Consider the following 26,186-nt stretch of genomic DNA (forward strand, 5'->3'; position numbering starts at 1 on the left):
TGCTGTAGACTTAACACAATTGCCCTCTGAAACCATATTACGATTTTTATCACCTTATCAAACAACAGATTCTGACATTTCTGCTGCTTGACTGAGGAATATTTTATATTTAAGAAACAGTTTTATATGTAAGCTTGCACTGCTCTCATGTTTTTGTCTCCATTTCTTATGCCGTTTATTATTCATTTATACTTCTTATTCCAGTGTGAAAGCCAGACCCATTCCAGTCCGGCTTTCATCCTGGCGATAGTTAGTTGCCTTCACTGATGACATCTGGAGACTTCTTGATCTAACAGCAGTGGTCAACAGTGTTGATTATGATTTTCTGACTTACTGCCTCACCAACACTGGTATTTGGGGGACTGTCTTGCAGTGGCTCTCCTCTTTCCTGTATGTTCGTGGACAGAGGGTGGTGCTTGCGGAGGAGTTAGCCCAGTGACACCCACTGCAGAGGGCAGTCCTCTTGTTGATGTTGTTTAACATCTATATGCACCCCCTTGCCCAGTTGGTCCAGGGGTATGAGCTGGGTTGTCATCAGTATGCTGACAATACACAGCTCTATCTGTTGATGGATGGCCAGCTGGATTCTGCCCCAGAGGTGTTAGCCAGGACATGACAGGCCATGGCTGGATGGCTTAAACAAAGCTGACTGAAACTCTATCTAATAGTCCTGTACCTTAATTGTGGGGACATGGGATTGGAAACCCAGCTCCCAACCCTCAATGAAGTGCCTTTGGTACTGGCACCAAGGGTGAAGAGTCTAGGGTTTATCATGGACTCCTCCCTTTTCATGGAGGCCCAGGTTGCCATCATTACTAGATCAGCCTTCTACCATCTTCAGTTGGTCAGGCAATTGATTCCCTATCTCATTTTCCAGGACTTAGCTACAGGGATCCATGCAATTGTCACTTTCAGCCTAGATTACTGTAACTTGTTGTTTGCTGGGCTGCCCTTGAACTTGACCCGGAAACAGCAGCTAATGCAGAATGAGGTGGTACACATGCTGACAGCAATGCTTTTGGGGTTCACGTTCAGCCAGTGCTCTGCCATCTGCACTGGCTGCCTATAAAGCACTAAATCCAGTTCAAGGTTTTAGTTCTGATTTATAAAGTCCTGTACAGCCAGGGACCTGCATATCTCAGGGACCATCTTTCCTCATATGTGCCTTGCAGAGCTCTGCACACAACTGACCAACATCTTCTGGTTATCCCTGGCTTGAAGGACATCTGGAAGCCTCAACTAGGTCTAGGGCTTTCATGGCCCTGGCCCAGCCTGGTGGAACAAGTTCCCAATTGAGATCAGGGCCCTGCAGGATCTGTTACAATTCCACAGGGCCTGTAAGATGGAGATGTTCTGCTGGGCTTTTAGCTGAGGCAGTGAACATCCACATTTTTCCATTCTTGGCCTCCCTCTACTGGTAGCCCTTGTGGTTAATGGCAGATACCCATCAGCACTGCTTAGAAGGTTCCATCACAGCATAACTATTGAGGCAACACCTTACTCTGATTTTCTGTTATTTTAAATGTTAAGTCTTAAATGTTAAATATTATTTTAAATGGTTTAAATGATATACTGTTTACCATCATGATCCCTAAGTGACCTTGCAACCTGCCCTGAGCCTGCTTGTGGATAGGGTGGGGTATAAATTGAAGGAAATTAATTAATTATTATTTTAGAAGTAACTCTGCTAAGGAGCATATTCCTGAAGACCTAATCAGACATGATGCTGGGAGTTTTATGAATGAGATTCCCAGGGCTTTTTTTTTTAGCAGGATCGCACAGGAATACAGTTCCAGCTGGCTTTGTGTCAGGGTGTGTGGTCTAGTATGCAAATGAGTTCCTGCTGGGCTTTTTCTATTAAACAGCCCTGTGTGAAATAATGGTGATGTTGGGATGTGTGGCCTAATATGCAAATGAGTTCCTATTGGGTTTTTTCCTACAAAAAAGCCCTGGAGCTCCCAGGTGGGTTTTTCGTCTTCTCTTTAGAAATCAGGTATGCAAGATCCTGATTTAGATTTGGACTACATGGGAAGGAGCTTGAAGAACTTCCTTCCATAACCTTTTTCTGACCCAAAACATCCCTGATGTTTGCTGATGCAACTGATGATTTCCCCAACAGAGCAAAGGCCAGCTCTGTGGAACCATTTTGGGTCAGGATAACTGCCCATTCAGAGGAAAGGCTTAAACTGCCACATACACACAGACATATATGCCATGTTCCTATCCTAAATGCCTGCTTTTTAAAAGAAAATGTTTAGGAGCTCATTCACAGAATTCCTAGCGTCACATACATTTTAATCCTGAAACTCTCTTATGAATAGGCTAGGGAAAGTGGACTACACTGTAAGCTACACTAAATGCTAGCAACTCAAGATAATGTGCTAGCGCAAGAATCCTATATGGGTATACTGTGAGAGTAAATAAATGATAAATGAAAGCAAGTTCATTCAGTTGTTTGCCAAATTTATAATTCATAAAATACAACCCCTTCAGTAAGTGCTTACATCAGTCATTACATTTTTTCCTTGAAAGCACACAATGGGCAACAGCAAAGTTATCAGTTATGTAAAATGTAAATTGGCCCTTTAAGTCTCCCTAAGAAGTTAATTTGTTTTTACCTAGCTAAAGATTAAGTTTCATACTTTTCTTTCATATATACTTAAGGGAGCTTTCTAAATAACTCCCACATTGTCTAAAGTGTAGTGTTTATGTTTTTCAGTTATTTATTTATATAAGTGAAGACTTTAAAAAAGAATACTACTATTCAGTTAGCTTAACATAATGCCTAAAATTGCTACCATGAAATGATGACCTAGCAAACTTGTTATTTCCTGTTTAGGCTGCAAATCTTCTTTGTGGTGTTAGTCTACTAGTATGATTTCTAGTATGATAATTTCAAATTCATTTAAGATCTGTAGGGATTATTATATTAATAATAAAATATTTGAATGATTTCAGTACTTTTTATTACAATAATTACAAGTTGCACAATCAGAGCCTGGAAGATTATTTGAGTGATCATTTCACTAATTGGTTGCCTCCAGTTAAAGATACTCCTTGATAGATCTAATTGAATACACAAGCTCTTTTTAACTTATTATTTATTGTTCAATTCAACAAACCTTACCTATGTATTATTCCCCCAAAATTTATAATTTGTACTGCTTCTTTCAGAATGTGAGAACTATAATAGAATATATTTAGTATATAAGTCATTCTTAATTTTTTTTCTCCCTCCATTTTTTTTATCTTCTGAGTTCAGGCATACTGTTATTAACAGGGATTTTTAATTACCGTATATGTAAAAAAACAAATCCCCAGCAAATCTAGCACTTGTGAATCTTAAATCAGTGATGTTAACAAAAGGGCAAAAGGCCCACGCTCATATGTATTTCAGAGTTTAATTGTGGTATAAGCTTTCATGTACATATATACTTCTTCAGATACCATGCATGCACACAAAAGCTTATACCTAGAATTAAACTTCATTAGTCTTAAAGGTGCCACTGGACTCAATCTTTGTTCTGTTGCTTCAAACTAACACAACTACCCATCTGAATGCATTTCAAAGGACAGCATGGTAAAATTACATATTTAAAAGCATATTTATGTTTTTATAATCAAATATGCATTATAAGTACAAAAAGCCAAGTGTGGAATGGCTTAAATTACCTTTCAAATAATGCTGCATGTGAAATGATTCGGTGTTGCTTTTGAGGTGATCTGTCAATTTATTAAATCTGAAATGAATTTGGTAAGGCTCTAATTTAGATAAATGTATTGAGACTGTGGCAGGGAAACAATTGCAGTTGCTTCACGTTAGTCTTATCAGCCATCCGTATGCGAAAGTAACATTTTTGTATATAAAGTCTAAGGCAAGATAGAGATGAGCCTGTTTTGGGGAAGGGTAGGATATAAATCTAAAATAAATAAATAAGTAAATGTTAAAGGTGTAAAAAAAAAAAGCTGGGAAAACAAATTTTCCATTGTTCAGGATTTCCCCCCAGTGCTGATAAAAAGAACTTTGGGGAAATTAATGTAATATTTTCTCTATGAATTGCTTTGTATTGTAAAGTTGAAATAGTTTTACCTACCATTTACTACCTCAAAAATATTTCACAATAACTTTGTAAAATAATCAGTGGTTCATCATTATGGCTTCTGCAGTCTCACAATTTTTAAACATTTTATAACAAATCAGTCCTTTTTTTCCTTAGAACCAACTTATATTACAATAGGTCCACCCACGTGTTATCCTCTTGTGAATTGTACATTAACTGAGAGAGACTGTGAATACAGCTTTAGAGTTGACCAGAATGGTTGTCGCATCTGTCAATGCAAAACAAGTAAGTATGCAGATCTTGAATTATCAGTTTTATACCATGTACAGGATAGTAAAATGTAAAACTGTATTATACAAAAAAAAACAACTTTCAGAAGAATAATATTCTTTTGAGAAAAATCATAACATTTCTAATTACAATATTACTAAGTGCAAGATGCTGAAGTATTGGTTTATTTAAAGTGCAGGGATGCTGGTAGGCTCTGCTTCAGGGCCAGCTCATGACATATATGTACATACCAGTATAACTTTATAAACAGTTTTGCTTGTGAATGTTTTAACTGCCCAATAAGTAAATATGTGAGCCTGCTCCGGAACCACTTCTATTGGAAGGGGTGTTGAAAGACCTGAGCCAGATTGAGGTGACAAAAGAGGAGGTCCTACAACTGATGGACGAATTAAAAACTAATAAGTCACCAGGTCCGGATGGTATACATCCAAGAGTTCTGAAAGAACTCAAAGTTGAACTTGTGGATCTTCTGACAAAAATATGTAATCTTTCATTGACATCTGCCTCCGTTCCCGAGGACTGGAAGGTAGCAAATGTCACCCCCATCTTTAAAAAGGGTCCCAGAGGAGTTCCGGGTAGCTACAGGCCAGTCTGTCTGACTTCGATACCGGGAAAGTTGGTAGAAACCATTATCAAGGACAGAATGAGTAGGCACATTGATGAACACAAGTTATTGAGGAAGACTCAGCATGGGTTCTGTAAGGGAAGATCTTGCCTCACTAACCTGTTACATTTCTTTGAAGGGGTGAACAAACATGTAGACAAAGGAGACCCAATAGATATTGTTTACCTTGACTTCCAGAAAGCTTTTGATAAAGTTCCCCATCAAAGGCTCCTTACTAAGCTCGAGAGTCATGGAGTAAAAGAACAGGTCTTGTGGATCAAAAACTGGCTAATTAATAGGAAGCAGAGAGTGAGTATAAATGGGCAGTCTTCTCAGTGGAGGACAGTAAGCAGTGGAGTGCCGCAGGGCTCAGTACTGGGTCCCATGCTCTTTAACTTGTTCATAAATGATTTGGAGTTGAGAGTAAGCAGTGAAGTGGCCAGGTTTGCGGATGACACTAAATTGTTCAGGGTGGTAAGAACATGAGAGGATTGTGAGGCACTCCAAAGGGGTCTGTTGAGGCTGAGTGAGTGGGCATCAACGTGGCAGATGAGGTTCAGTGTGACCAAGTGCAAAGTATTGCACATTGGGGCCAAGAATCCCAGCTACAAATACAAGTTGATGGGTTGTGAACTGGCAGAGACTGACCAAGAGAGAGATCTTGGGGTCGTGGTAGATAACTCACTGAAAATGTCGAGACAGTGTGCGGTTGCAATAAAAAAGGCCAACGCCATGCTGGGAATTATTAGGAAGGGAATTGAAAACAAATCAGCCAGTATCATAATGCCCCTGTATAAATCGATGGTGCGGTCTCATTTGGAATACTGTGTGCAATTCTGGTTACTGCACCTCAAAAAGGATGATATAGCACTGGAAAAAGTGCAGAAAAGGGCAACTGGAATGATTATAGGTTTGGAACACTTTCCCTATGAAGAAAGGTTAAAACGCTTGGGGCTCTTTAGCTTGGAGAAACGTCGACTGCGGGGTGACACGATAGAGGTTTACAATGGAGAAGGCAGAGAAAGAAGTACTTTTCTCCCTTTCTCATAATACAAGAACTCATGGGCATTCAATGAAATTGCTGAGCAGTCAGGTTAGAACAGATAAAAGGAGGTACTTCTTCACCCAAAGGGTGATTAACATGTGGAATTAACTGCCACAGGAGGTGGTGGCGGCTACAAGCATAGCCAGCTTCAACAGGGGGTTAGATAAATATATAGAGCAGAGGTCCATCAGTGGCTATTAGCCACAGTGTGTGTGTGTGTGTGTGTGTGTGTGTGTGTATATATATATATATATATATATATATATATATATATATATATATATATATATATATATATATATAAATAAATTTTTGGCCACTCTGTGATACAGAGTGTTAGACTGGATGGGCCACTGGCCTGATCCAACATGGCTTCTCTTATGTTCTTATATTCTAACCTTGTGATGCCTTTTTTACAATGCTACCCTACTGCCTGCTTACAAAACCCTTGAATATTTCAGTTTTGCACAGTTTGTAGAAAGCCAGGAGCTTTCTACAAACTATGAGGGCCTTCCTGACCTCCTTAGGCAAGCCGTTCTCCAAGGTGGGGGCCACAACAGAGAAGGCATGTATATGGGCAGTTGGTGATTTTGCCCATTTGCAGGGTGTAGCACCTGCAGAAGATCCTACTCAGATGAGCGAAGCTGTTGTGGTAGAGCACAGAGGGAGAGATGATCTTTTAGATGAAGCAGAGAAATAACGAGGTCTGCACTTATTAATGTGTTGAAATGAGTTTTACTTTGATATCAAGGCAGAACTTAGCCAACCATAGGCCCAATATGACTAAGTTAAAGTTATTTTCATTCAGACCGTTTTTATTTCCACCCAAAACAAGCAGGCAGGCCCCCAAGCTGATCTAACTCTACATTCCCAACCCCTTGCTCTCCTTTTACCTTCTGTCTCCATGCGTTATTAGCTCTTGCAAGAAGCTTTTCAAAGAGGCGGAGGCCCTTTTGTTATTTAATACACATCCAGAGGCCTCAATGAGGCCACTGTCTCTAATCTAATTTACAACCTTGAATTCACACCCACTGAGACTATCTGGCCTCTAACGGACAGTTGCTTCAAACAAACATTGTATCAAACACCCTCTTTTTAAAGGCAAAAGCATGCTTTCATTCATTATCATAGGGGTATTCATTAATTATTCAGGGGTCCCCCTTCACAGATATGAGGGTCCAAGGCCATAAAGAGCTTTGTATGTGATAGTTAATATTTTAAATTGAGCCAGTAACTGATAGACAGCCAGAATGGGAAGAATTTATGGTAGAATTGTAGAATGAGAGTAATATGAATGGTCAACTTAGCTCCCAATAATAGCATTTTGTAGCATCCAGCACCAACTAAAGTTTCTGAATTAATTTTAAGGTGAAACAGTACATTACAGTACTCTAGCCTCGATGTTATTGTGGCATGTATCCATGTAGGTAGATCAGCCTTATCAGGATGAGGGGCCATTTTTCAAACTAGGCCTTTTTTTTGCCACTGCATTAACTTGCTTCTCCAGCAGTAATGTTCAACTCAGTACATCTCTGAGGCTCCTAACTGAGTTGGCAAGGGTCAGCTGAACCACATCAAAAGTGGGGAGCATAATGTCCTTCAAGACTTCCCAACCTATCTTTACAGGATTTAGTTTCTATTTGTTCAGGCAGGCAGTTTACTGCATCACTAGGAGATTTAGATAAGGATATATATCTGTGTATCGCCAGCATATTGATCATGCCTAACCCCAGATTGACAAATGAATTGGCCTAATGGCTTTACATAAAGAAGAGCATAGGAGATAGGATTGCACCCTTTGGGACCCCGCAGGGTAGGTCTCATACTGATGATAACCAGTCTACAATGGTAATTCTTTGGGTCTGGTCCATAAGGAAGGATTTTAACCACTCCAACACACAACCCCTGCCTCCAGGTATGTCGACAAGATGGCATGGTCCACTATATCAAAGGCAACAGATAAATCCAGTAGGAATAACAAGGGGACCTGACCTTTGTCTATGTTGAAACAGAGATGGTAAACTTAAGACAACAGAGCTATCTCCATAGCTTGGTCTGAAACTAGACTGAAAAGGGTCTAGAGCAGATGAGTTATCTAAGAAGACCTGGAGTTGCTCTGCTACTGCTCTCTCAATCAGTTTGCCTAGGAAGTTCAGATTAGAGACAGGGCAATAATTGGCTACATCTTTTTTCTATAGGGATGATTTTCTTAGTAGCAGACAGGAAACCACTCCTTTGAGTGGTTATGGAAAGGTACCATGAGTTAGTGACTGATTTATTGTAGATATTCATTGATGTGGTCTACACATGATTTTAGAAGCCAGGATGGGCAAGGATCTAAGGTACAAGTAGTGGCCATCACAGATCCCAGGAGTTTGTCAGTATCCATCATGGAAACTGGGCCAAAGTGGTCCATAAAAAGAGCAGATAATATATTAGGGAGGCCGTCCAGTGAACCTATGTTAGTATCTGAATCAGAGTTTATTCTTGATATTATTATCAGCAAAACCTTTTTTATAAAAGAATCTCAGCTAATCGTCTTGTCCTGATTCAACAACGCCTCAGTTTTAGGAGTCAGCAGATGTCATGTTATCTTAAACATTTGGGATGGCTGTGAGCTAGGTGATGCAGTAGTTACAGAGAAGTAACATTTTTAGCTGCTGTCACCTGTGTATATATATGTATATGTACATCTTGTGATGAAAACTGATTGTAGAGCTTTCTTCCAAATGCTTCTTCTTGAATTACAAATATGCTGCTTCTCCAATTTCATGAACTGTGAGAAGATTACTGGCCACATCAGGGGAGCTGCTACACCAATGAACAAGCTAGTCAAATATGCCTGAGATGGCTCATTGGATTCAGTCAGTTATTCAGCAGCAGGTCAAATAAAACTTTAATGTTTGCCTTATCTTTTTCTTGTGAGATGGAAGTCTGGATGTGCTGCTGCATTGACCAATCATGCCTCTTGACCAATCATGTCTTCAGACATATGCTCCTGTATAAATATGCTCACATCCTGTGTGATGTGAGAGAGCTCCTGAATCTAAGCTTTGTTCTTCCCGGTGGTCAAATATCTTTGTTAGCTGTTTCTTCTGTTGCCTGGGCTATAGGAATTTGCCCAAATGTGTTGCTGGATCCTAACTGCACTGAAAATCCATCTTGCATGAAATACCCATATATTAGGGTGTTCAAGTGGAACAGTGGTCATCTGGGCAGAATGGTATGGAATGTATTAGGAAGCTAAATGATCTGGTATCATCACCCAGCTGTATGGCAAGTGAATCATCCAGGCACCTTCTCATGGTACTCTTAATAAGCCCAGAAAAATTTCTGCCATGTCCAGACAGGATTTCCAGAATGCTGACAGACTTCTGTTTTCATATCTGAAGTGATTATGGGAATCTTCAAAGAGTTCCATAATCCTTGAATGTGGTGACTTATCAAGGATTTCTTTAAGCAAAGCTGTGCATATATCTTGGCAAAAGTTGCATATTCTGTTCACCATTTAATTCATATACAGAATGTCCTCTCCATGAATGTCCTTCAATAATGAACCCTGCGGCACTAAGTGCTTCATAAACTAATTTGTGAATTCTGACATCTATTATCAAACCTTCTGCAGTTGTGCTTGATTCAATGCAGAAATTCCACAGTCCTGCAACTTGAAACCACTTAGTGATGGTTGCCAAAAAAGTGCCTGTAATGTGAAATACATCTGTTCGACTTATTATAGTAAACTTTAATTTTCTGGATACTTCCAGATAATTTCTACAATGGCTTTTTTTTTTTTTAGCAGGAATTCACAGGAATGCAGTTCCGGCTGGCTTGGCATCAGGGAGTGTGGCCTAATATGTAAATGAGTTCCTGCTGGGCTTTTTCTTAAAAAAGCCCTGTGTAAAACAATGGTGACAGGGGGTGTGGCCTAATATGCAAATGAGTTTCTGCTGGGCTTTTTCTACAAAAAAGGCTCTGATTTCTACAGCTTTTGCATTAAGTGCCTAACCATACGCACACGCAATCTTAGACAACTACAGAGACTGCATGATACTGATAGACCACATAATATTGGGACCACATAAACAGTTGACATTTCAGTTGCAGAGGCATTTATTGTGGGCAGATAGCCAATATTGTCTGCACAACTGTGACATCATCATGGACAAGTATGTTAAATCCTGTCAAACTGAATGTTGATTGGTCATCATGGTTTGACATGCATGCCAAAGTTATGAGATTCTTCTGCAAAGCGGGGAAGAATGGTGTCTTGAGGTCTGCCTCTGTGCTACAAGTTATTGGTGGTTTTCTCCCTTTTGCCAGTGTAGTACATTGGTAACATAAATGACTGGCTCGAAATGCTTCTTATCTTGGTTTTCACTACATGAGGCATTGATGAGGGCTAATGAGGCTCAATGATCTTGGCTAGAGGGCAATTCCATTGACTCTGTGATCTTACCACTGAATGTGTTCTCCAACCAGTCTATAATGTGGTAGAGTAGAGATGGTAGAGATTCCAGTGTAAATATAAATATAAATAGCAACCAGAATACAGTAGCTTTAAAGGGGCCATTTTATAAACACAAACACAGAAGAAGCTACAGCTGAGGTTATTACTGTTATATATGGCCTGTCAGAGAATAGGATTCATGAAATTATTATAAGTTAAGATCTTTTTTAAAATGTATATCGAATAGTTGCTGAACTCACAAAATTAAAAGATATTACTTTGCAGTAACACAAAGTTCCTTGTTATCCAGTTACATTAGATAAAAATGACATAGAACAAGGATCTGTTCTCATGTACCTAACTGTGGCATATGAAAATGAATACCCTCATGCTATGGCTCAGTGCAATAAGCTACAATACAATCGTCTAATATACTTCTGGTGACTTTCTGGATTAGATAAAGCACTATATTCCATAAACCTTATAAAATGTGGAAAGGTTTGATTTTCTTTGATTCATGCCTTCACTCAGAAAAACAGTAGAGGCATTATTCATATTAGTTATTTGTAGGGGACTTAATTAGCTTTCCAACAGTGTTTTAAAATTTGAAATTGCTCACTTGGTTCATGAGTTACTTACAGCTCAAATTAGAACAGGTAGAAAAAATCGGCCTTGGTCATCTTAATGATATACAAAGTTTAAACTAATAATCATAACAGGTTATCACATCCATGTGTAATACATATAGACATACATCTGTCATAAAAATGTTGTGTTGCCAATTTAACTGATGTCAACATCTGGTCTGGCCTAGGGACTAGAAATGTAAGGATGTGTTGTTGACAATCAAGAACAAGATAATTCATCTATAATAATAATGCTTTTGTCATGGTGGCAAATCAGACAATCGTGATTGGTTGGGGCTCGGTGGGGCTGTGGGGTATCAGCCTTTGGCCCATTAAACTATCGATCAGGGGTACTTGCGTGCCATTGGTTGAGTCCGCTCCTCTCTCCCACGCAAGTGGCTGTTGCTAGCCATCAAAGCTGATTCTGTCAGTAAAAGGCAACCAACCTTAGTTCTGGCAGTTACTGTAGAAACACACTATTTCCCCATCACACTTTGGTCACCGTCTCTGGCCTCCCATTGGCTGACTCCCCTGCCCCCACCTGCTACAAGCCCAGGAATGTTGAAGAAACAGCCAAAAGCAGTCTTACCTCAGAGACAGCCACATCTTCAACTCTTCTCTGTGTTCTCTCTGTCAGCCAGCCTCAGAAAGGGCTGCAGAGCTACTGTAGCCTCATGAAAAGCCTCTCAGCACTCACGCAGCCTCCAAAGGCCATAGAAATAGCCAGGGAGGCCAGGCCCTGCTGGGAGCATTTCCTTAGAGCCCATGGCTGCCCCCTGGGAAATGCTAGCCAGAGGCTATTGCTAGGCAACCGAGGCTGCTTTTGTCAGGAAAAGGAGAGGCCTCAGGGGAATATAATGCCATATAGTCCACCCTCCAAATCAGTTATTTTCTCCAGGATAAAGAGATTTGTTGTTTGAAGTCCAGATGACAGAGATCAGCTCTCCTTGAGATGGGGGAGAGTGAATGCCTTCACTTGGGTGGGTGAACACTCACTCACTTGGGTGGGTGGGCACTCACTCACTCAGAGGCCTTTAGTGATACCTTCCCAGGTTGGTGGGAAATCCCTGGAGATTCTTTCGTGAAGTTTGAAGAGGGCATAGGAGTTAGGGCTTCCAAGTTGGGTCTGCCAGACCCAGGTTCTTGCTGGGAAAGCTGACTGGGTGATTTCAGGCCAGTCACAGACTTCCAGTCTAACCTGCCTCATAGGGTTGTTGTTTGGATCAAAGAGGGGAGAGGAGAATGATGTAAGCTGCTTTGGTTCCTTCTCCCCACTGTTGAGAAAGACTTTCCTTTTTCTATGTAGAGGCTGCAGGGAGGGGAAGGCAATGGAAAGCTAAAGTCAGAGGGGCAGATATGATGATGATATTGAATTTATATCCCACCCTCCACTCCGAATCTCAGAGTCTCAGAGTGGCTCACAATCTCCTGTATCTTCCTCCCCCACAACAGACACCCTTGAGGTGGGTGGGACTGAGAGGACTCTCACAGCAGCTGTCCTTTCAAGGACAACTTCTGCCAGAGCTATGACTGATCCAAGGCCATTCCAGCAGGTGCAAGTGGAGGAGTGGGGAATCAAACCCAGTTCTCCCAGATAAGAGTCCGCACACTTAACCACTACACCAAACTGGCTCTCATATATAGGGAAGGAGATAGAGTTGCCAACTCCAAGTTAGGAAATAACTGGAGATTTAAGGGATGAGGCCTGGAGAGAGTGGGGTTTGAGGAGAGATGGGACCTCAGAGAGGTACAATGCCATTTCCTCCTGGAGAACCACTGCTGTCAATCTCCAGGTAAGGGCTGGAGATCGATCAGAATTCCAGTGGCAGAGATCAGCTCCCTTTAAGGTGGGGGAGGGGGTTAAATGCATTTACTTGAATGGGTGGGAAGACACAAGGGGGTGGCACTTGCCCATAGCCTTCTTCTAGAGTCCGTTGTATTTTTCTTCACAATGGGCCTTACTCCTAGTACTGTAATATTTACCATTAATACGTAGGGCAGGGGTGTCAAAGATCCTTCCCATGAGCCTAATCTGGCCCTCAGAGGGCTCCAATCAGGCCTACCAGAAACTGGCCATCACTTGCTTCCTTCTCCCTCTCCTGCTTTCTTTGGTCACCATTTTTTTTATTTTCCCCTGTGATGAGGTAGCCAAGCAAAGCAGCCTTTTGCTCTTTCTCTCTTCCTGGAGGGAGGAAGAGTCTCAGCCAATGGAGGAGCTTGGCTCTGTAGTTCTGCTGTGTGAGATCTCCTGGGTTGCCAGGCCCTCTCAGTCACACTGCAGAGCTACTGAACCAAGTCTCTCTTGCTTCTGTGTTGGCTAAGGCTCATCCCCTTCCTCATACTCTGGGAAGGGACAGAAAGAGCCAGAACCTCCTTTGCCAAGTTCCATTGATCACATGGGAGAGATACAAAGAAAGCGCTTTTAAGACCAACGTTTTATTCAAGGTATGAGCTTTTTGCATTGCTACACAGAGTGTTTGTGTGTGTCTTGTTGGCTCATTATGTCAGGGCTCTTCTTGGTACAACTTGATTTGCCTCCCCAGGACCATAGCCATGGAGGGCCCAGGGGGGAACGGCCCTTCTATTTAAAACCTCCTTCCCCCTGTAGGGCCCCTCCGTTGGAAAGCCCAGTGGGGGGGTGGAGGTTGCACTGAGGGCTCCTCATGAGGAGTCCTTAGTGCAAATGGGGCCATCCAGCCCAGCTGGTCTTTCCCGCACCATGGGAAAGCCCAGCAGGGTGGGGGCTGGAGTTTGCACCAAGGGCTCCTCATGAGGAGTCCTCAGTGCAAACGGGGCCATCCAGCCCCACTGGCCTTTCCCGCACTGCAGGAAAGCCCAGTGGGAAGGGTGGAGTCTGCACCAAAGGCTCCTTCCTTTTCTCACACCTTTTCCTCCCATTTGCCACCCTTTGGGTGCCACCGCTGCCAGGCCCACCCGAGAGGAGCAGCAGCAGAAGCAGCAGCGCCATTCATTCTGTGGGGCTGCCTGGCAGAGTGCCTCCTTCCTCCCCTCCCTCCTTTAATAACTCAGGACTTGGAAGAGGCATATCCAGCCACCGGGGTCTTCTCACAAATTGCAGGGCTGCCTGGCATTGTGTCTTCTTCCTCCCCTGCGGCAGCATGAAAGACAGAGGGTTTTCTCAGAGAACGGCAGCGCGAAAGACGGGGCAGAGTAAGAAAGCGGCAGAGAGAGAGAACAACAACTTAATGTGTGTATACTTTTGCAAACTGAGATTGGTTTTCCAGCTTTCCCCAAAAGCATCCTGGATATTGTAGTTTGGCAAGAAAGCTAAGGGGGAGAAGTGTCTGTCCATTAAAGCCGGGGACAGAGTAAGAAAGCGGCCAAGTGAGAGAGAGAGAACAGCAGCACAAAAGACGGGGGACAGAGTGAATGAGCGGCAGAGAGACAGAAAGCAGGAGAGCGAGAGCAACACCTATGGCCCTCCTACCGAATTTTTCAGCTCCTGGGCCCCTCCACCCAAAATTTTTGGGCTACTGGCCTGTGCCTCCACCTTTTCACTGTATTCATGATCCAGAAGAGGAATAACAACAACCAGGATTAGGCTGAGAGGGTGTCCTCACCAATCTCACCCATTTCCTTTGATTTTTTCCCCCCACATTTCATATTTTCCTTTGATTTCCTTTAATTGACCGGGAATTTTGAACTTAGACTTCTCAGATAGTAGACTGATACTGACCACTATATATGGCTGTCTCTCTATTCTTGCACTACCACATAGGAATTGTAGTTATTTTTCTGGGGAAGACTATTGTTTTGTAGACACAGTGCCCTCAGTGTGTTTATGTACAAAAGCTCACAATGTCCAGCCATTTCATGTTTCTTCTGGGTCTTAGGCTCAAAGCATTGAACATGAAATTTCTGCAATGAATGTCAATGAATCAAAAGTAGGTTTGCAACTTACAGATGCACACCTGAACAGCATCTGAACAGCATACTCAAGATTGCTGCAGCACAGGCACTGTCTTCAGATTTTGATGCAATGATTCAGAGCAAGAGATGTCCATGATCAGAGACTTAAAAAATATATTGCAAGCACTCTAATATTTTAAGCTTGTTTTATTTTAGGTAAGAAAGATCTTTAATTGTGTCCATCTGTGCTCTTTATAATGTTTATATCTTTGCTACCTGGCATTACATTTTATGACACACATGGTCTGGCCCGACAAGGTCTCACGTATGTCAAATCTGGCCCTCATAACAAATGAGTTTAACACCCTGATAGGGGTTTGAAAGTTGGACAGTGAAGAAGGGTGACAGAAAGAAAGTTGAGTTTTACAGATACAATGGACTGCCAGAAAGACAAGTGGGTTGTAGATCAAATCAAGCCTGAACTTCCCCCTAGAAGCTAAAACAACTAAACTGACAATATTGTATTTGGTCACATTAGGAAAAGGCAATAAAGCTAGGAAAAGTTGAAGACTTCGGGAAAAGCATTACATTAGATAGAGTGATGCAATCAAAAAGCCACAGCCTTCAGTTTTCAAGACCTGAGCAAGCCTGTTAATGATAGGATGTTTTGGATGTCATTAATTTATGGAGTTACCATAAGTCAGAAATGACCTGACAGCACTTAATATACACAGTCCTAAATAGATGAAATATGTAATTGTTTGAAATACTGCTTGTATATGTATAATGTTATTAGCATAATTAGGAGGTGAAGACATTATGAGGTAAGGGGGAAGAAAAGTAATATATCTGCATGTATATTATGTTTTTCTCTAACAATAACCAGTTTTGCTAAGCTTTGTGTGTTCTTCACAGGAGAGGAGCTGTGTATCAGCCTGATGGAAGGTTGTTCCTTGACTTGTCCCTTCGGTTTCCAGACTGATGATCGCAACTGTAAGATCTGTCAGTGCCGACTACGGCCTAAGAAATGCAAACCCATAGAATGTGACAAGTACTGTCCATCTGGATACTTGTATGTATTCCTACATTAAAAACATTTTTTATTATTTTGATTAGCAGTCTAGAAATGCAATTCTTCTTGAGAAAATTGAAAAAAATGTTTAATACATGTAAATACTTTTTTTTTAAAAAAAGTCTGGAGTTGTGTATAGCAGTTCTCCTCACACCCTATTTTGTAGGCTACTCCAAGATAGATTCACAGGTCCAGTGTCTTCCAGTGAGCTTAGTGGCAGGGTAGGAAAGGTATATTAAAGAACTGTTTATGTATCATCTTAACTTAGTTTGGTCTTCACAAAAAGTGTATCCTCTCCTGTTTTAAGTTGGAAAATGTAGGGAAGGTCTTAACAAAACTGAATGGTTCTCTTCATGTTGTATCTATTCATAAAAAACGGACAAATTTACTCAGTTTAATATGTCCTCCGATAGTTAAGTTAGCAAACACCATATTCAGAAAATTGTAACACTAGTAATTATCATTGTACCTTTCCAGTTTAAAGGTATCACTGCCACTGCCTCCACTTTCCTTGAGGTTAGTAGGATTAAGTATTTTAATCATCAGAGTACTTTGAGGTTGTTTATGTTTCTGTTGCCAACTATAGGAGATAAATTTTAAAGAAGTAGGACAGTTTGGGAAGAAGGTTATCATATTAGACATTATTACAAAGTACCACCAACGCAGATTTTAAACTTAAATTTGCAAAAGAAGGTCAAAATAGATGACAGATGAGAATGAAGTCTCTAAACAGCCAGGACCAAGATACATAACTGCACTGATAGATCAAGGTAGATGCCTGGCATTGCAAGCCCCGATGGCAATGGGTAGATACATAGATGTCCCAGCAAAGAACCAGTCTCCCACTGTAGTTTTTGTTGACATTCTAGACAACATACAGGATTGGTTCTTCACCCAAAGTAAACACCTGAGGCACTAGCCGCACTACTGGGGCTCAGCTTATTTTCAATATGGCTGGCCAAGTACAACTCCTATCTTCCCACCCCCTTTTGTTTGCCAGCATACCAACATCTTCATAGCATAGCAGTCGGAGGGGAGGGGGGGACACAGATCAGAAATGGTGCCTAGTAGGCCTGTAGTGGGGGGGGGCATTTGAGGGTGACTTCTGCTGCCAAATGTGCCCTGCCCTCCTCACTGCCAATCCCTCCCAGCCCCTCTCTGCCTTCCCCATCCCTCCTGAGTCCGCATGAGTTGCCACATCTATTTTTTGCAACCCAGCTGGGCTTTGCTAGCATCCAACTCTCCTAAGTATAATAGGGAGCGGGCAGAAGGCTGGCTGTGCAGGCAGGCCATCCTCTGCTGAGCATGCGAGCACAGGGAGGTGCCAGGGCAGGCCATTGTCTTCTGGCAAGGTGAGGTCAATGGGGGATAATCTGAGGGGAAAATAGCTATTTGGGGAAAGAATCAAAATATTTATAACTTTTAAACCATTGTAGGTGACAATTACAATATGACCTGAACGTGGTGGCTTGATCCTCAATTTTTATTGGAAGTTGTGGCAACCACAGGAGTGGCCTTGCATTCTGTCTGTCACCACTCCCCCCCTGTCACTGAGTAACCTCGCTGTGACCCACCTACTGCCGGCCCTGTCAAACCAGAACCCCATCAGAAGGCCACTGACGTTTGAGCAAGACAGTTTTCTGCTAAGAGGTTCTCCTTGGAGCCTTACTGATCGCTACTGCCTCTCCTCAGTCCATGTCCCCTCCCTATTTATAAATATGCCAGAAAATCCTTATGGGACAGTATTCCACCTCTTCATTTACAGCACAGTCTGTAGTTGAATCCAGTGTGAACTAATATCATGTGGCACACATACTTGCTTAAGTAACATTGAAGATCGTTTAATAACTATATACATTGAAGCAAACTGTCAGAAAAATCTTTTCAACTGTCAGAAAAGGAATGTTCCATCTCAACGGGAGAAGGGAGAAATTCAGCAGTGGCAGCAACATAGAAACTGACTCTATACTGACTATGTATCACCTTTCCACCTGCAAATAGTCTTCACTCTTTCTATTCAAATTAAGCTACAGCGGGCTGCTTGCTTTAAGAGGCAGGAAACCATTTGAAGGCTCATTTTTGCTCCCCCCCCCACTGGCAAGTGGGAGTAGGCCCGTAGCCATGGAGGGGCCCGGGGGGCATGGCCCTTCCAACCAACCCCCCCTTGGACCTTTATGGCCCCTCCTTTTCCTGGACCCCACTCTCTCCGCTGCCACTTTTCTCCCAGTGGCTCTGGTGGCCCCCCTCCATGTGGCAATCAGCAGGAGGGGCACATTGCAAGAGCCCCATGAGCCCGCTCTTTACTCTTTTGCCCGGTAGGTGATTTGGTGGCTGGGAGGGAGGGGGAGGTGCCGCACGGAGAAAAGCAGGACCGCCAGAGCTGCAGGGAGAAAAGTGGCGGTGGAGACAGTTGGGGCCACCAGACGGGGGCCCTCCATCCCCCAAAAAATTCTGTGCCCCCCCACCGGAATTTTCTGGCTACAGTCCTGAGTAGGGGGGGAGTGGAGGCAGGCTTCTAATGGTTGCCTACCTTCCTGCCTGCTTGCCTGTCATTTCTCTGTCTCCCTGTTTTCCTCCCTTTATTTTATTTCTTCATTGGACCAAAAAAAAATCTTTTTGAAACTTGGAGGGTATTTTGAGTAGAGGCCCTGGATACTAAGCTGCAAATTTGATGCCTCTACCTCAGAAAAACAACTCCCCTAGAGTCCCAGATACCCACAGATCAATTCTCTATTACACCCTATGGGAATCAGTCTCCATAAGAAATAATGGAATGTCCAGCAGATATTTCCCTCCCCACCCGCCGCTTTCTGATGACCCTGAAGCGGAGAGAGGGCTTCCAAACCAGGGGATCCCCTACCCCCAGCTGGGATTGGCAACCCTACTTTCAATCCACTTCCAATGCACTTTCCAACTGGATTTTACTGCGTGAACTGGCAAAATCCAGATGGAAAGTGCTTTGAAACTGGATTGAAACTGCATTATTTAACGTGTGGTTGCAGCCTCTGTCTTGTCTACCTTCCTTCCTTCCATTTCTCTTTCCCTCACTCTCTTCTCCCCATCTTTTTCCTACTGTTCTTTCTCTTTCATTCTGTTTGTCTACCTTCCTTCCTGCCACTACACATTCATCATGCCCCTCCCAAATATTTTTCTAGGGCCCATTGTATGTCTTCCTACAATGGGCTTTACTGCTAGTTATGTATAATACTGTTAAATCCTTCCATCAAAACATTGTGGTTTCCCTCCCCTTATAAATCTAACTAATTCTAGAATGAATAGTGAAATGATTAAACTATAGTTCATAAACAATGTGTTAACATAAAACTTGTTCAGTTATATAATATAATGGCGTATTTATGAAGAAGAAGAGATTGGACTGAGAGAACTCTCCCAGAACTACTCCTGAGGGGAACAGCTCTGAGAGAGTTATCAGTTTCAAACAATTTTATTAGTAATATATGGGAATATATTCAATTTCTTATATCATTAATATCTACTCCCCCCCCCATATATTACTTTCTACCTACTCCTCCCCCCATTACTTGACCCCCGCCGGTGTAATAAATTCAAAACATCATTATAAAAGGTACCCCTAATAAATAAGAACCAAAGTTCATATCCTCCCCTCACTTGTACTTAATCATTATCAAAGATTGTCCAATGTCCTTTTATTTTCCATTCTTTTTCTACCTATCTTCTGAACTTCTTCCACTCCATCTTAAAATCTTCTAAATCATAGTCTTTTAAAGTTCTCGTTAACTTATCCATTTCACTCCATGTCATAACTTTAACAATCCAATCCCATTTCTCTGGTATTTTTTCTTGCTTCCACAACTGCGCATACAATGTCCTAGCAGCTGAGAGCAAGTACCAGATTAAAGTTCTGTCTTCTTTTGGAAATTTTTCCATTTGTAATCCTAACAGAAAAGTCTCTGCAACTTTGTTAAATTCATATCCCAAGATTTTAGAAATCTCTTGCTGAATCATCTGCCATAACTTTTTAGCTTTTTCACAAGTCCACCACATATGGTAGAAAGAACCTTCATGCTTTTTACGTTTCCAACATCTGTGTGGCATCTTGTTATTCATCTTTGCCAATTTTTTAGGAGTTATATACCATCTGTACATCATCTTAAAACAATTTTCTTTAATATTCTGACATGTTGAGTGTTTCATAGAGTTCTTCCACAACTATTCCCAAGTTTCCATCTGTATTTCTTTATTCACATTAATTGCCCATTTAATCATTTTGAGATTTCACTACTTCATCTTTTGTAGACCATTGTAGAAGTAGTTTATATACTTTTGAAATTAATTTTCATTGTCTCCAAGCAGAACTTTTTCCATTTCTGTTTGCTCCTTCCTTATTCCTTCAGTTTTAATATCATAGCTCTGAGAGAATTATGACTGACCCAAGGTCGTGCCAGCAGGTACAGGTGGTGGCGTGGGGAATCAAACCCAGTTCTTCCAGATTACATATAACCACTACACCAAACTGGCTCTGAGGGTAAAACATTAAAAAACCTACTATTTCTTAGTAGTTCTACAGGAGTCTGTGCTTAGATCCCAAATAAATGGAGGAGGATATGTTATGTTTCTGAAAGTTAGTGGAGATTTATGTTCCTAATCAATATCAAGCTGTATACAGTAGTCAATAAATGTTGCTTAAATTGCTTGTTTGTTTTAATAATGTTTTTTATTTTTTTAAAAAAAAAAGAATAATAGAAGAGAATTGATACAGAAAGGGGGAGGGATTATATAGCATAATTATGCATATTAAGAACAATCATATTTGACATTGTTGTCCATAAATTATGTATTATTCTAGAGGCTATTCTGATTAATAGTAAATAAAAGAAACCAGATAAAATCAGTTTCCTGGCAGATGAATTATTGACTGTCCACATAAGCATCCAAAATGTTGTTAGTATATTTTGTTCTTGAAAGAGTATGTCTGTTTAGATTTCTTCAATGGCATCTTCTTTTTTCATATTTACTTTTAAAGCTATCTCGCAGCTAGCTAAATGATAAGCTGGTGATCATATTTTACATGATTATTTTAATTGTGACCAGGAAAATAGTCAAAAGTGATGTTGCAATTCTTAAATTCTAAACTTTAACCCTAAAATATTATTGTGGTGTAAAGGGCAACCAAAGTTTCTTCATATAGTAGCTTCTCCATTCACTCCATTGGGGGCTACCACATATCTGAAGCTTTCCTAATTGTTGAACTCCACATATATCCACATACAAAGTGTGGCTGGAGAGGTCTGCCAATGTACCTTTTTAAAGATTAACATTCAGAAGCCAGAAATTAATCATAATCTATCCTAAGAAAGAACTTCCATATTTGGGAAAAGTCTGGAAATCAACAGTGCAGTAAACTAAAATATGAAGGTCACCTTTTTAGCTTAGTATTCCAAATCAGTTCAAGGTAGACGGATATCTGTGAGAACAGCAAATGAGAACAGTATTTTCTATTTTGGTTTGCTTACCTGAAGGTACCAGTTTTTCTGATCAGCAAGTCAGAGCAGTTTTCCAGTTTACATTAACAGCATTTGCTGCAGGTTTATAAGTTCCAAAACACATAGGAGATTTCTTACTCTGGTAAGACCTCACCTGGAGTATTGTGTTCAGTTTTGGGCACCACATTTTAAGAAGGATATAGACAAGCTGGAATGGGTCCAAAGGAGGGCAACAAATATGGTGAAGGGTCTGGAGACCAAGTCCTATGAGGAAAGGTTGAAGGAGCTGGGTATGTTTAGCTGGAGAGGAGGCTTCTGAGAAATGATATGATCACCATCTTCAAGTACTTGAAGGGCTGTTTTCTGTTGCTCCAGAAGGTAGGACCAGAACCAGTGGGTTGAAATTAAATCAGAAGAGTTTCCAGCTCAAAATTAGGAAGAGCTTCTTGACAGAGGGGTTCCTCAGTGGAACAGGCTTCCTTGGGAGGTGGTGGGCAGTCCTTCCTTGGAGGTTTTTAAACAAAGGCTAGATGGCCATCTGACAGCAATGCTGATCCTGTGAACTTGTGGGGGGGAGGTATTTGTGAATTTCCTGCATTGTGCAGGGAGTTGGACTAGATGACCAACTCTATGGTTCTATGATTCTACTGTCCTTCAGATATTTCTGCGCACATTTCCAAATAAAAATACTTGGAGGCACATGAATTGTTTTACTTTAAACCATGAGCATCAAGTTAAGACACTCTAGCTACCCTTCTAAGAACTAAACTTTTGGAAGTCATGTACAATGTTATTTGTGCATATACACTAGCAGTCCTTCTGAAAGAACTTAAAGGTGAACTTGTGGATCTCCTGAAAAAAACATGTAATCATTCATTGAAATTTCCTTCCATTCCTGAGGACTGGAAGGTAGAAAATGCCAATCCCATCTTTAAAAAGTGTTCCAGAGGAGATCCAGGAAATTACAGGTCAGCCAGGCTTACTTCAATACCAGGAAAGTTGGTGGAAACCATTATCAAAGAGAATTAGTAGGCACATTGATGAACAAAAGTTATTGAGCAAGACTCACTAACCTGTTACAGTTCTTTGAAGGGGGTGAACAAACATGTGGACAAAGGGGACCCAATAAATGTTGTTTACCTTGACTTCCAGAAAGCTTTTGATAAAGTTCCTCATCAAAGGCTCCTTAGTAGGGGTGTGCATTCGGTTCGGCCGAACCGTATATACAGCCGAATCAACACTGATTCAGCTGTATACGGAATTGGCCGTAGCCGATTCCCATTGCCGCCTATTATGCGGCAGCCGAATACGGCTCGCCGTATGCTGCCAAATAGCTATTCGGAAGTATACGGCTGTCAATGGAAAAGGCGGGAAAGTAGCTTCTGCAGCCTCAGTGGAGCTGCTTGCCTACTTTCCCGCCTTTAGTGGCCTCTTCCCGCCTCTCCCATAGCCTCTCTGGGATCAGGGAGGGGGGGAGGGGGAAGAGGAGCCCCAGCAGCCAATCCAAAGCATGCATTTGCAAAATGCATTGCAAATGCATGCTTTGCAGGGCTGTTGTGTAGCTGATGGCCCAGCCATCAGCTACATTGTTATTTTGATATTTTGCTTACTTGGGTATCCAAGTAAACACTGTTGTCTGGCCAATCAGAGAGCAGTGCTGTTTTTTGAAATTGCTCTCTGTAGGGCCAGAGAACCTTTTTAAGGAGTCTTCCTGGCTGGACTCCTCCATTGCTGTGTTGGTGTATGTGGGTTGGTGTTGTGAGAGAGATTGTGCTGCTGCTGGCTGGCCCTTGGCTTCAGCTTCTGCCTGCTGCTCTCTCACTCAGCCTTACCAGACTTCCCTGGAGTAGAGAAGACAAGGTAAGACAGTTTTGGGGTTCTTGTTTTAGTTTTTGTTGGTAAAAGGACTAGAGTTCCTTTACTTGCCCAGATTTGGGTGGGTGAGTACTGGGTGGGTAGCCTATTTGGGGTTGGGGTTAGGTTCTGCTGGGGGTGGGGGCCTGGGGTGGGGGGGGGTTGCTAATTTGCCCATATCTTAATTTAGTGAGAGGACTTTTAAAAGTGCAGTGTCCTTCTACTTCTCCTGATTTGGGTGGCTTGGATTTCTTGGGGTTAGGGTGAAGGGTTTTTTTTTTTGGGGGGGGGGGGTTGGCAAAGTTCCTGTATTGTTAAAAGTTGAGGGTTTTTTACTGTTTTAAAAGTATTCAGTGTTTGATTTGTTGCTGCTGTGTTGTGCTGCTGCTGTTACTTTTATCTTCAGGTTATTGGGGGGGTGCTGTTTGGCCTAATTTTCATTGTTTAAAAGGCCACTTTTGTCCCCCTTTTCCTGGTTCTGGTTTTAGGGGTGGGGGTGTTGTTGTTGACTGATTTGGCCTGAGTTTTCTTATTTGTGAAAGGCCACTTTTTAAACACTTGAGTTGCTTGGCCTTTTTTCCTGTTGTCCCTTTTCCTGGCTTGGGGGTGAGGGACTGGGGGTGGGGGTGTTGTTGACTTATTTGGCCTGAGCTTTCTTGTTGGTGAAAAGGCCACTTTTTTAACACTTGGCATTTTGTGATTCTGCTGGTTTTGTTTTGGTTTTTCTAAATTACCTCTGGTTGGTGTGGGGGTTGGCGAGGGTGTGTGTGGGCTGGGTCACTTTCTTGTTTTTATAGAGTAGATTGCGTGTTCTGTGGCAGGGAAGCTGGCACCTGGGTGAGAGACCCAGAACCAGCAGGCTTGTTGTGGTTGGCCAGCTCTCCCTGTGTTGTTTGGGGCAGGGCTGGAGAGCTGGCATCTGGGTTTGCTGCAGCCAGGTCTGCCTCAAACCCCCTGCCCCCCCCAGTAGCCTCTAATTATGCCCTATGTTGCCATTGATGTCAATGGCCCATAGGGTATAATGATGAAATAGGGGCACCTTCTTTGGGTGCCCCTGGAATGGGATCCCCTTGCCCAATCTTTATGGGACTTGGGGGGGGGGGTTTGGAGGGGAGAGTCCCCTGCAAATTTGGGGGCTCTCCCTCAAACCCCCTCCCCTCCAGGCGGCTTCAAATATACCCTATTTGCCATTGATTTCAATGGCCCATAGGGTATAATAGGGCCGTATATTCTGAAATAGCCACGCATCTACCATATATGCGGCTATTCCGAATGCGGAATTCAGCAGTATATGGGGATTCCGAATTTTTTTTCTCCGTATACTTCTGAGTCCGTGTAATGCCGAATTTTTTTTTTTTGCACACCCCTACTCCTTAGTAAGCTCGAGAGTAATGGGGTAAAAGGACAAGTCCTCTTGTGGATCAAAAACTGGCTAATTAATACGAAACAGAGAGAGTATGTGGGCAGTTTTCACAGTGGAGGGTGGTAAGCAGTGGGGTACCGCAGGGCTCGGTACTGGGTCCGATGATTTTTAACTTGTTCGTTAATGATTTGGAGTTAGGAGTAAGCAGTGAAGTGGGTAAGTTTGCAGATGACACTAAATTGTTCAGGGTGATGAGAACCAGAGAGAATTGTGAGGCACTCTAAAGGGGTCTGTCAAGGCTGGGCGAGTGGGCGTCAACGTGGCAAATGAGGTTCATTGTGGCCAAGTGCAAAGTAATGCACATTGCGGCCAAAAATCCTAATTATAAATACAAGTTGATGGGGTGTGAACTGGTGGCAGAGACTGACCAAGAGAGAAATCTTGGAATCGTGGTAGATAACTCACTGAAAATGTCGGGACAGTGTGCGACTGCAATAAAAAAGGCCAACGCTATGCTGGGAATTATTAGGAAGGGAATTGAAAACAAATCAGCCAGTATCATAATGCCCCTATATAAATCAATGGTGCAGCCTCATTTGGAATACTGTGTACAATTCTGGTCACCGCACCTCAAAAAAGATATTACAGCATTGGAAAAAGTGCAGAAAAGGGCAACGAGAATGATTAAAGGGTTGGAACACTTTCCCTATGAAGAAAGGTGAAAATGTTTGGGGCTCTTTAGCTTGGAGAAACGTCAACTGAGGGGTTACATGATAAAGGTTTACAAGATTATGTATAGGGTAGAGAAGTTAGAGAAAGAAGTCCTTTTCTCCCTTTCACACAATACGAGAACTCATGGACATTCAATGAAATTGCTGAGCAGTCAGTTTAGAACTGATAAAAGGAAGTACTTCTTCATCCAAAGGGTGATTAACACATGGAATGCACTGCCACATGACGTGGTGATGGCTGCTAGCAATGATAGCTTCAAGATGGGATTGGATAAACATATGGACCATAGGTCCAACAGCGGCTACGAGCCACAGCATATTGTTTGAACTCTCTGTTTGGGCAGTGATGGTCTGTATTCTTGGTGCTTGGGAGGGGGGCAGTGGGAGGGCTTCTAGTGTCCTGGCCCCACTGATGGACCTCCTGCTGGTGCCTGGGTTTTTGGCCTCTGTGTAAAACAGAGTGTTGGACTGGATGGGCCATTGGCCTTATCCAAGATGTCTTCTCTTATGTTCTTAAACACATATATTTTGATGACTTTATTTCTCAAAAAAATTCTCTAACCCAAGTTTGGGATTTTCCCCTTTTGTTTTGGTTTGCAGTGTTTTGACTGACAGTTCTAATGGACCATAGAAATTAGCTTCAGGCATAAGGGACTAAAATGGTCATTTTCTAATGGGTATCTGCTAGCCTTCAAAAATCCAAGATCCCTTCCTTTAAGCAGAGAAAAATTTAAAATTGTGGACAAATTTTGGATCT

The 26,186-nt window shown here is 42.0% G+C and overlaps 1 protein-coding gene across 4 annotated transcripts in view; it reads left to right on the top strand.

The window, feature by feature from the left end:
* CRIM1 (cysteine rich transmembrane BMP regulator 1) overlaps positions 1–26,186 on the top strand; it is a 318,174-nt gene that overhangs the window by 232,279 nt on the left and 59,709 nt on the right. For all 4 annotated transcript variants that reach the window (XM_060244117.1, XM_060244134.1, XM_060244126.1 and 1 more), the window contains 2 exons: positions 4,218–4,346; positions 15,860–16,016. In XM_060244117.1, the coding sequence (XP_060100100.1) occupies positions 4,218–4,346; positions 15,860–16,016 (286 nt within the window). The remainder of the gene's footprint in view (positions 1–4,217; positions 4,347–15,859; positions 16,017–26,186) is intronic.

The sequence above is a fragment of the Heteronotia binoei genome, chromosome 1 (genome assembly GCF_032191835.1).
Source record: "Heteronotia binoei isolate CCM8104 ecotype False Entrance Well chromosome 1, APGP_CSIRO_Hbin_v1, whole genome shotgun sequence".
In the NCBI taxonomy this organism is placed as follows: domain Eukaryota; kingdom Metazoa; phylum Chordata; class Lepidosauria; order Squamata; family Gekkonidae; genus Heteronotia; species Heteronotia binoei.